Here is an 11,706-nt window from a genome sequence, read left to right as displayed (position 1 = left end):
TACAGTTGCTTTTACCTATATGCGACAACATATTTTGCTCATCTAGTTCTATGCCTAATCGATTAGGGTTAGAATTAGGCACGGTTCAGGACTCCACATATCAAAGAACGAAGATTTGCCTCAAGCATGGCTCTGGATAGAGTTAAAGCACGGTTCTTGAAACAACAGGGTGCTAACATTGGTATAGGAAACAATAAAAATGTTTATCCTGCAACTCCCTCTATCGTTTACGTTGAGAATTGTTTTCGAGAAGGACCACGGGAAGAATAGCTACTGTACATATGTAACGTAATGCTAAGTGTGGATCCGAATAAACTCAAACTCTTTTTTTTTTTTTCAAATGAACCGCACAATTCACGATAGCTGAAACATACTTATTGCATTTATTAGAGCATTTTCATTTCTAAAAGATCATGATATCTTTTTTTTAAAATTGTCCAAAGAGAAGTCTCGCCTACACAAACATCTACTATGTTGGGAGTAATTTGATAGCCTGTTTGGTTCTCATAATTACCCAACTTGTGTCCCCACGTGGTGTGATAGAAGCCCAGTTCACACCCACAGCTGGGGCAGTCGTCAGTGGTATAGTCTGGATTATGACATGTTCAGTTTCATCAGAACGTTTCGTCAGCGACCCTAGGTTTGCTCTGTATCTCGGCGTATTGGGGGATTGACAGGACAAACTTTACAAAACTCCACAGGAGCTTAAACAGTGACCCGAAACTCGGACTCCGCGATTTCATCTCAGCCACGGAAAGTCGCCACTAGCACTGCAGCTGATGAACACACGACTGTCCTCAACTGTCCAGATGATCGCGCTTCATGGAACTGGAGGATCAGTTGGAACTCCTTCGCAGAGGGAAGCATATGATGTGGGCCGTTTTCGAGGTATGAGAAACTTTTTTGGAACAAATTTACGTGACGATTGAGAGAGATTCCACTTCAGCAAGGCACAAATGATCATTGCAATGTCATACCCGGGGTGTGTGTGTGGGGGGGGGGTACTTGGAGTGTCATTGGCGACCAGATGCAGTATTCCTAGATCGGCGACAGTCTGACAGATACCCGAGCTATAATGATCCAGCAATATATTGTACAGCGACTCTCTGTCACCAGAAATGCTACATTTCGTGGTAACGTTAACGCTGAATCACAGCTTCGACACTTTTTAATGGGAGGAATGGTAACCGTCGTCAAAACGTGTAAACTTTATTCTTTCGACCAAAAGCAGAATTAGTGTAGCTAATAGTGTTACTTTACGTGTTTCGAAAGACCAATAAATGAAAAATGATGATTTCTTTGTGTAATTCTCAGAAATAATTCGTGCAAAACTTGGTTTGTTTTGAAAATGGTCACAGACAAGCCGCGGTCATTCCTCCCACGCGTTCGAATATGACACACAATCATACCGTTGCCAAGGTGACCACATGACAACAAAGTCATCTCGATCTCAGCTGCCTTACAGCACAGGTCACGATAACGCCATGGCGTCCTTTCAAAGGTGATTAGTGGTCTTTTGTTGTGTTCAACTTTCCGGAGAAACAACTGAGTTGTGCCTGTAGTCACAATCAAAGCTTCAGTGGTGTGATTTAGCCTTTTCTAACTGTTATAGGCCGTAAAAAAAAGTGATTTTCACGGGCGTTTCTATCGGCAACCTTAGGCCTGTTCTAAAGTCGTACAGTCATTGTGTTACGCATTTACGGTCATTTCATAGGTGATTCCTGGTCTTTTGTTGTGTTCAACTTTCAGGAGAAACAACTGAGTTGTGTTTGAAGTCACGCCCAAAGTTCCTGTGGTGTAATTTGGCCTGTTGAAATCGTTACGGACACAAAATTGTGACTTTTAGGGGACGTTTCTATCACCGAACGTCAAAGACTGTTCTAAAAGTTTACAAATGCGTGTTTGCGTATTTACAGAAGAAATCATATTGTTGTACTTGTATTGTCAGGACGGTACACCAGAGATATTTCATATGTTTCTGACTTGTGCTAAAAACCACATCTGAAATTTATGTACGACAGTTTTGTTGGAGCATTTTGGAATCTTCTTGTTACAAATTATTAGCGTTACTCCCATTCATCGTTCCATCTACAATGTTTGGGAACATTGTTTGTGGGTGCTGTGTTTGTTTACTTGAACTTTTATGATACAAACCTTGACTTCCTTATCATGTATATGCTTCCATTTGTGACATTTTCATATTATTTCTTTAATTTGGTTAGAAAAATCTGCAGGCCGTGCGTATAGTTTTTGTTTACGACATTTTACGATACGCTGAACGTCAGTACGATTTACTAGATATCTGGTACAAAACAAGCGTCACCCAAGCTCTAGATAATGATTACAAGTGTTTACGATATTTTACCATGTGTTTTGAAAGCTAGGTAACGATTGTGCAAAATATTGGTCACAAATTTTAAAAGAAACTGAAAAAGAAGTCCCGCGTCAAAGAGATGAAGGCGGCGCTAGATTGCTGAACCAGCATCGCGATTGTCGTTATGCCTATGAAAATCTGATCAAATCAGCATTTTTTGTTTTACATTTGCAGCGACTTTGAAGACTACAGTGATGGTGAGGAGGCCCCGAACCGGGGAAGGTGAGAAATAAAATATGACATGGAATTTTGATTTAGTATTGCTGTAGGGAATGTGACTGTGTGGAAAGGGAGGAGGTAACTTTTGTTGAATAAGAATTATTTTGTAGGGATCACATTTATCCTACACTTACAATCTTACAATCTTACAGTCTTACAATCATTCCTTTCTCATAGACTGTCTACAGTCAAAGAAGAGGTGGACGAAGAGTTGAGGTAATGTTTACTTCTGTGTTCTTCAACTGGCATTCAATGAAGCATATAGGGGTAAAAATTTATCTCACTATTTATAGTTTCCTGAAAATACCTAGTAGCAAATGTTCTCTTGTTTTCTGTATAATTGTATATATATTTTGTATGTCTATGCATGTTAAAGTTATATATATAATATATAGAATAATATAGAAAGGAAAATGTGTGGAGTATGCTATAACATATTATCCTCAGCTATACATTTTGCAATCACAAAAGACAAAACAATTTCTGAGTAGTTGAAATAATATTTGACATGTTTCAAAGTTGCTTTATTTTCCTTGGTTCTACAATGCTTTCCTTTTAGATAAAAGGATGTAAATTTTGCTCTCATTATTTGTTGCAGTGATTGGGAGTGGGACAGTGAGGATGAGGATGATGATTTTGAGGATGAGAAAGAGAAGAAGGGAGATGAGAAGAGGAAGGTAAAAGAGGAGAAGACAGAGGAGGAAGGCAAAGACAAGAGGAAGAGAGAGGAGGGAGAGAAAGATAAAACCCTGTCACCTCCATCTGGATATTCACGACTGAATGAAGATAGGTAAAGCTGGTACTTTATTTGAATATTTAAAGTGATGATTGATTTTTTTTCTTGGACCGTCCTTTCTTTATTCACACTTCAATCAACATTTAGGTGTGTAGATGATGATCCCAATCATTTCAAAATCATTATTATTTTAGTGATATTAATATTAAAGAATTTGTTATATAATTAAACAAGCCCTGAAGGCTTTCTGCCCCCTCCTGCACATTATTTTGTTTTATGTAATTTATTTACCTTTACAATTTATCTTTTAATAACCGTGCGAATAAAATAAATACAAAAAATACCATTCATGGCATCTGTCGTTATAACAAAAACACCGCATCCATGTATAAAATCTTTGCTATCTTGAATTGTGTAAGCAGCATCAACTTTTCTGTTTATGTCTCTACTTTGTTCTTATCCGTTTTTATATTGAAATTTTCACCTCTAGGTTACATGCTGCCCTGAGGCGTGAAATCCAAGAGCTCAAGACAAAGCTTGAGGAGAGTAACCGGTAAGGAAAGATCTGTTCAGATTTAAGAATGTAGATAATTTCATGTCTACAGTATCCCCTTACAATACCTAGTTTAATTCAGAAAATGGTTTTTATTGTCCAAACAGTACCCATGCAGTCGCAGCCTTACGGCTGAATTGATGCAGGGTATCACACAATAATCAATACAAATCACAACAATTACAACATTCAAATAATACAAATGATACACACAGTCGCAAGGGTCTGTGCGGCTGCCATTCGGCGCCACAAGATGACCTCAATACGACTTTCCCCAACCGAAGTTAGGTACCCATTCACACCTGGGTGGAGTGAGGAAATTCGTGTAAAGTGCCTTTCCCAAGGGCACAACGTCGGGGCGCATGTTCAGACATGTACCAGGTACGACTCGGAATCGAACCCGGGTCTACCGGTTCACAGTCTATTGTTCTAACCACTACACCACCCGACGCCACACAGAAAATATCATATAAGACATGTGCATGCTCAGTTTATAAATCATTCATTGTAAAAGGACATATCTATAGCTATAGCTCATTTCAAATGTAATTTTTGATTGAAACATTACTATTCTATAGGCATTACATTTCTTACACTGTTGGTCACACTTTTGTCTTTTGCACTTTTTAGAACAATCCAGGACTTGGAAGAGGAAATATTGGGGGAAAAGTCCTTTCACAAGGGCATGTTTTCCATGAACCAAAAACTGATGAGGTAAGTCAACAGAAACAAGTCAACAAGAACAAAAAATGCCTATAACATTTCAATGCAAACCATGTATGCACTGTTAACGGAGTAAAGAATCCATATTTGACTTAAACCTTTACATATATTTGAACCTTTAAACCTTAAACCTTTATATATATTTGAATTAAGCCACTACATAGTTTTCTAATTATTTATACAGCATTATCTCGGTATTCTTCCTAGAAATTATTCAATTTTTTCTTGATTGTTGCAGTGATCTGGAAGAGTTGAGGGAGGAAGCAGAAGAGTTGAGGAAAGGGAAAGACGATATTGAGGCCGAAGTTGAATACGAACAAGAGAAGAATATAAAGATGCAAGAGTAAGCATCCCAGGAGAATGTCTAGTTTAATTTCCAGCTATAGAAACTAGACTTCCCATTTCATACCAAGAGTTTGATTTTGTGACATTGTGTTAATAATTTAATGGCAATTTTTAAGACTTTTGGTCACATTTGTGTGTTTCATGTTTTAGCCTCCTACAGGAGTTGGAAGACGAAATAAAGGGTGAAAAAGCCTATCACAGGACCATGCGGGTCATTAACGAGAAACTGAACAGGTAAGTCGACACTAGAAATGAGTCAACACAGGAAAATAATAAAAATTGCCTTTACTTAACATTCATAATGAAAACTGCTTCTTAATCAATAACGTAACATATGCACTGCTAACAAATTCATTGTATTATACTTGACACAACGTACATGTAGGACGCCAATAAGTCCTGCAATAATATTCAGTTGTTCTTGACGGATATTTTGTTCGTTTTTAAAAAAAATTCTTGATCTTTGCAGAGAGGTGGAGGAGATGCGGGAGGAAGCAGGAAAGTTGAAGAAAGGAAAAGATGATATTGAGGCCGAAGTTGAATACGAACAGGAGAAAAATATAAAGCTGCAAAAGTAAGCATACCCTGATGATACCTAGGTTAACTTTCAGACGCCAGCCAATATATAAGGCATATGCATGCTCAGAGTACTTTTAAAAAATAGAAATTGTATAGAAACAGTAGGCAGCTCATTTTTAATATAATTTTTGACTTTAAAAAATTAAATCAAATATTCTGTGTAATTATTATTGTATATTAGTGTAATTGGTGTATGTGTATTTGTATGTTTTTATTATTCCTCTCTTTTATATTGGCCTTTGGCCTAAAGTATAGAATAAAATGAAATAAAAAAAATCTAAAGCCATTTTCGACTTTTTGTCACACTTGTGTATTTTATGTTATAGCCTAGTGCAGGAGTTAGAGGAGGAAATACTGGGTGAAAAATCCTATCACAAGAGCATGGGGTCTATTAACGAGAAACTGAGCAAGTAAGTTAAAACTAGAAATGTGACATGGAAATTAATTTAGAGTGCCCAATTATTCATAATGAAACCTGCAAGATTTAATATTTTACTGTCAATACTTACACACATGACGTTAACAAGCCATACAATAATATATCAGTTGTTCACAGCGAGGGTCCTCTCTTTTCTTTATTGTTACAGTGATCTAGAAGAGTTGAAGGGGGAGGCAGAAGAGTTTGAGAAAGTGAAGAATACTCTTGAAGCTGGCATTAAACACGAACAAGAAAAAAATGCCAACCTGCAAAGGTAAGCATCCCCTTACGATAGCTAGTTTAATTTACACTACAGAGGAGTTAAACATGATTTATTAACAACATAACTCATTTGGTATTTCAATGGATTTATGAAATCCTATGGGTTAAGAATTCCTTTTCTGTTCCTCACTTGTAGGGACCTGGAAGGGACTAAAAACGCTTCAGAGGAATTTGCAAAAGTGAAGGAATCTCTCGAGGCCAAGGTCCAGCAGGAACAAAATGAGACTGCAAGGCTGAAAAGGTATGTTTCCTTGTAAACATAGATCGATGCTAAACTATAATTTAATCTGCTTTTCATACCATGTGTGAGGGTTTTTCAAATTTTCAGACAATTCATGAAGACATTTAATCTATCAAGTTTTTACCGGTAATCTCAAACTATTTCACTTGTAGGGAGCTGGAAGAGACCAAGTTCTCTGTGAAGGATTCCCTCCAGGCAACTGTTCAACATGAACAAGAAGAAAGTGCAAGACTGAAAACGTATGCAATTTATGTGATTTATTTGATAATGGTCTTTTATTGAATTTCCCTATTTGTTTGTATTGGGCTGTTCACGTATATCAATGTAACTTCATTTTCAAGTTGTTCTTTTTTTCTTGTTATAGGGAGCTGGAAAAGGCAAAGAAGGCATCACAGAGTTTTTCAGAAATGAAGGAGCTATTCCAGGCCACAATTGAACGTGAACAAGATGAAAATGCAGAACTGAAAAAGTACGATTTTAACGGAATATATAGATTAATCGATTGTAAATTTAACTATTGAATGTGAGACATATGCCTGGCATTAAGAAAATATCCATTACTTTTTCTTTGAATCATGTTGGTAGTCTTTTTACTCAGATCTTTGTTTGTAAACAGGTTGTCAGTATTTTTAGTCCTAGCTAAAATCTGCCGGATCTTCATGAGTACTATAATTTTATGTGCTAGCTGAATATCTATCACTAAGTCTGTTGAATTGATTTGCTTGTTGCAGGAAGCTGGAAAAGGCAGAAAATACAGCAAAAGAATTGGCAAGGGGAAAGGAGTCTCTTCAGGCTGAAGTGCAACATGAGCAAGCTGAAAATGCGAGGCTGAAAGAGTATGTAGTCCGTTACAAGATCTACATCAATTTTCAGAATATCTCATTTGGCAAGACGTGTGCAAAGTGCAAACTCATTAAATCATAGAGGCAATGGACTGCTCATTCGAACCATAAAAAAGCACTTTGGTTGACTTTTGGAATGTAAGAAGGCATGTAGATACAATTATGACTTGTAAAATCTGATAATGTTCGCTTATTTTAGGGTGCTGAAAGAGACTCAGAATGCATCAGAAGGATTCGCGAAAATCAAGGAATCTCTTCAAGCCTCAATTCAGCGTGAACAAAAGGAAACTGCAAGGCTGGAAAGGTATGTATTCCTTGCTCTTACTTTTTCAATGTATGGGACTATTTATTAAAGTTTAATGTCACGTAAGTATTTATTTATTTATAAGCGTCACCATGGTAATGGAGCACTTTTATTTTAATTTACTAATAAGACTTTACTGCTTGTTATAGGGAGGTAGAAGAGAAAAAGAAGGAAACAGAGGCATTTGCAAATCTGCAAGCCACAGTTCAACGAGAACAAGAGGAAAATGCAAAACTTAAAACGTATGCATTTATTGCTTGTTTTTCGAACCTTTGATTAAAGTTGCCTAGCATGTAGTATGAACTTGAACTTGATTTCTAATACTGATTAAAAAACAGCCTTGGCTATTACTTTCTTTTGACTTAGGAAAAGGGTCATTTCTAGTTACTGGGCTCTCTTAAAGTAATCTAAAATTCTTTCATATAGATTCTTATAGTTTTTTTTTTCTTTTAAATCTTTTTTTCATTACCACAGGGAGCTGGAAGAGACAAAGAAGGCTTTAGAGAGATTTTCAAAAGCTAAGGAGTCTCTTGAGGTCACAGTTCAGCAAGAACAAGAAGACAATGCGAGGCTGATCAAGTATGTGTTTCCTTGCGATGTATGGATGGATTCTAAGAATATCTAATATTTGATATTATGCCGAACATATCAATAAAGACAGTGTAACCTCTATTGGAATCTTTGTCCCTTTTTGGACATAAGCTAAAACTTAAGATGAACATAAACATAGGATTTCTTGTCTTTCTATTTTTTTATTTTTTATAATGTTTCATAATGTATGATATTTTCATTTATCTATTCACAACCATGTTCTATTTTATATCATATCATTATTATTTATTATTGCCATTATTATTATTAATATTTGCATTGTTGTTAACTGTAGTGTAGAACTTCTGTAGAATTTTAGTGTCTATACGACTCATGTGAAACTACATGTATTGCGCTTAGCTCTCATGGGCATGAATGTGGAAATAAACGTCATTGTCATTTAAAGGGAACAGCAAGAAACTGCAAAGAATGCAACAGAAGCGTTCGCAAAAGTAAAGGAGTCTCTCCAGGCTAAAATTCAACAGAAACAAGAAGAAAATGCAAGTCTAAGAAAGTATGTATATAAACTTATTAACTTAATTATTTGGTAAGGATGTCTGCCATAAGCTAGTAAGCTATCTTGATGTTATTTGAATCTACTCGGACTACATGATTCTCTACTTAAAGAAATGCATGTAGCCATGTACAAGACACATGACTAGACCAATGTGCAGTGGATAGCCTTTGGTCATGATTTGCATAATACGTTTTATGCTACTTAGTTATTGCATTGTCTGATTCAGTGTGTTATTTGTCACTGTAGAGAACTTGAGGAGTCCAAGCTCGCCGGGGAAGATCGTGTGGCAGAGAGCAAGACTGAGATGCGAGATATGTTTCAACAAGAGCTGGGGTAAGTACTAAAGTCAGGAGAATTAAGTTTGTGTATTCAAATCTCACTCAAAAATTTAAAGTAATTGTACAAACTAACTTTTTAATTGTATCCTAGCGAATTTCGATTATTGTACTGCATTGCCTTGAGTTTCACAATTCCTTACTGGAGCTACTAAATCGTTGGGTATTACTTTAATCAACTAGGTTTGTTTCATGTCTTAAACTACTATTACTTCGTTAGTTATAATATCAGTGTGAGATTTCACTTGACTATCTTTTGCTTTACAGGAAACTGGAAATGTTTCAAGGTGCTTTAAGGGATGAGATTGCTGCGTTGAAAAAGGAAAATGAGGCCTTGGGGCGCTCAGTCAGCTTTCTCAAGGAGAAGAATAACGATCTCGCCAGGTAATTACATTAATATGCAATAGTGTTCTCTATCTAGGTTTTTCCCCACTTACCTATTTTTTGAATTATTTCCCCACTTACCTGCTGTCTAAATTAACTCGTGTTTTAGGGAGCTGGCAGAGACTAAGATGGTTGTTCTGGAAAAGGAGACTCTGGAGGCAACTGTAAAGAAGCTTGCTTTGCTCAACAAGAAACAAGAAAAGTAAGAAATATCTCCGCAAAATATTATGACCATAGTTGGAATTCATTGAAGATGAATCCCCTCAAGAGCTTCATAAACGTACTGTAGTGCAGTCTTTCATGATCAGTACTTTGTTGTTGCAGAAAGCTAGATTTCGCCAAGAAGGCATACAGCAAGGTTCTGGCGACACTTCAGAAGCTGCAAGAAGACACAGACCATAGCAGCACGGCAGAGGACACCGAGGACTCATCTTCAGTTGAGTCACTGGAGCCGACAAAGGACAACAGCACAATCACTGAGTGAGTTTGACTTATAGTTTTACTGTCTTCTTTAAGAGTTAAAAACATGTAATAAAACTTTTTTCCTACAATAATGTGTTCACAAACTTCACACTATTGTTATAGTGCATATATTGCAGAATATACTCAGACATTTCTTGTGAAAATTCATTATATTAGATATAGATCTTTCCATTTAGATATTTCTTTATGCCTGTCACGCAGAAGAAGTAATCTTCTTTTTTTTTCTTTGCTAAACACAGGGAGCTTGCAAACCTCACCCTGGAAAAAGCTGCACAGGAGAAGAAGATCCTAGAGGCAACTGTGCAGCAGCTGACCTTGGAAAATAAGAAACAAGCAAAGTAAGAACCCGATTCCTTTGACTACAGTTTTGCTTTCTTAAATTTTCAATTTTATAAAGACATTGTTGAAGCAAAATCATTATATTAACGTTCACCTCAGGTTGACGCTCCTCCCATTTTCCTATAACGTTAATTTTTTTCATAGACTCTCTTTTATCATTCTGCAGGATGTTAGAGGATAGAGAAAAGCTGCAGGCTGACCTGGAGACCAGCAATAAGGCAATTCAGCAGTATCTTCGTGGGAGCGAAAAGCTGCTGGCTGAGAATGACAGGATATCTAGGTAAAAGATCACTTACAGTCATAAAGATAAACTCAACATTTTGTTGTATCATCTTTATTATGTTAACGTTGTAGTCGATAAGAGTTGACCAGAGTACTTATGATTTTGTATGACTCGAACTAATCATGTATTTAGGGATTACCTTAAGGTCTAATACAATTGGGATAATAAGTGCTAATATCAAGACATGTTTTATTGACCTTTTTCGTTTGTTGTCACAGTAAACTGGAAAAGTCACAGAAAGCCTCAAACGACAAGATCACCGCGTTACAACAGGCAAACGAGGCTCTGAAGCGCTCAATGAGCGTTCTGACCGACAGGAACAACATCTTCAACAGGTAGATGAATTCTAAAAAATATTTTAGGTTTATATTCTTAGATGTTTATTTGTTTAATTGCGTCAGGAATGTAAAGCCAATTACTTCATAAAAAGTGATGATAAATTGAACTCATACATTTTACAGTTTATTCTTTAGAAATTCATTGACGTTATCCTTTGTTTTAACACAGCGGAATAGCAGACTTCAAGAGTGTGTTGGAGAACATGAGAAATGATGAATGTGGAAAGGTATACATCATGTACGAGTACTGTTGAGCCTTGTGTATTCTGTATTTTGTAAATTTTATCAGTAAATTGGAGCTATTGTTGTAAGCTATATAGCCAACAGATGTGTGCCGAATTTAGACAAAAAGCACGTTTATGCTTTGATATACATTGACTGTTGCATATATCATTCCTTCTAATTTCTTCTAATATTTGTTTTTTCTGTTACCCGTCAACAGAGGAAAGACCCAGCCACACCATCCAGACACAGGATGGGGGATGGAAGAAGGCTCATCTTTGAGGGGCTGCCTGTATTTGTCTAAAATACGTTGGGGCAATTCTGAATCTTAACGGAATTTTAAATTGATCCTCCTCTTTTCCAACACTTATGAATTGGAATACATGACGAAAAAAAAAAATAAAAAATGGCCTTTGTTCACTGTATTGTATATAAAGCATGTTTTGTTTGGAAGTGTAAATATAACCCTACCACGTGTTTATTTGAATGTTATCTGTAACGTGTTACAGCTGTACATATGTATCCGTTAATGGCAAAAATGGGCTGGTCTCATTTTGAAAAATATTTTTGTATCAGAGCAATTTCATGTGGATGAAAT

General features: G+C 36.5%; 1 protein-coding gene across 1 annotated transcript; it reads left to right on the top strand.

The window, feature by feature from the left end:
- The first annotated feature begins 1,422 nt into the window (after positions 1-1,422).
- On the top strand, positions 1,423-11,477 carry LOC109470454 (CAP-Gly domain-containing linker protein 1-like). The gene is made up of 19 exons (XM_019769405.1): positions 1,423-1,501; positions 2,549-2,596; positions 3,192-3,383; positions 3,820-3,882; positions 4,513-4,596; positions 4,844-4,948; positions 5,101-5,184; positions 5,420-5,524; positions 6,117-6,221; positions 6,366-6,470; positions 8,091-8,195; positions 9,327-9,443; positions 9,553-9,645; positions 9,768-9,923; positions 10,166-10,264; positions 10,432-10,545; positions 10,767-10,883; positions 11,056-11,113; positions 11,329-11,477. Exons 1-19 carry the CDS (start codon positions 1,428-1,430, stop codon positions 11,410-11,412), a joined length of 1,908 nt encoding a protein of 635 aa, XP_019624964.1. The 5' UTR covers positions 1,423-1,427; the 3' UTR covers positions 11,413-11,477.
- The last annotated feature ends 229 nt before the right edge of the window (positions 11,478-11,706 follow it).

The sequence above is a fragment of the Branchiostoma belcheri genome, unplaced genomic scaffold (assembly GCF_001625305.1).
Source record: "Branchiostoma belcheri isolate BF01 breed outbred unplaced genomic scaffold, Haploidv18h27 scaffold226, whole genome shotgun sequence".
Lineage (NCBI taxonomy): Eukaryota > Metazoa > Chordata > Leptocardii > Amphioxiformes > Branchiostomatidae > Branchiostoma > Branchiostoma belcheri.
Note: the sequence above shows the minus strand (reverse complement) of the source record. Positions and strands in the feature narration are given on the sequence as shown.

What these genes read in the sequence shown, in the direction of transcription:
- LOC109470454 (XM_019769405.1), top strand. Translation starts at nt 1,428, where the DNA reads ATGACAACAAAGTCATCTCGATCTCAGCTGCCTTACAGCACAGGTCAC. An exon ending in AAAAATATAAAGCTGCAAAA is followed by an intron (nt 5,525 to 6,116) that starts GTAAGCATACCC and finishes TTATTGTTACAG; the next exon opens with TGATCTAGAAGAGTTGAAGG. An exon ending in GACAATGCGAGGCTGATCAA is followed by an intron (nt 8,196 to 9,326) that starts GTATGTGTTTCC and finishes TTTGCTTTACAG; the next exon opens with GAAACTGGAAATGTTTCAAG.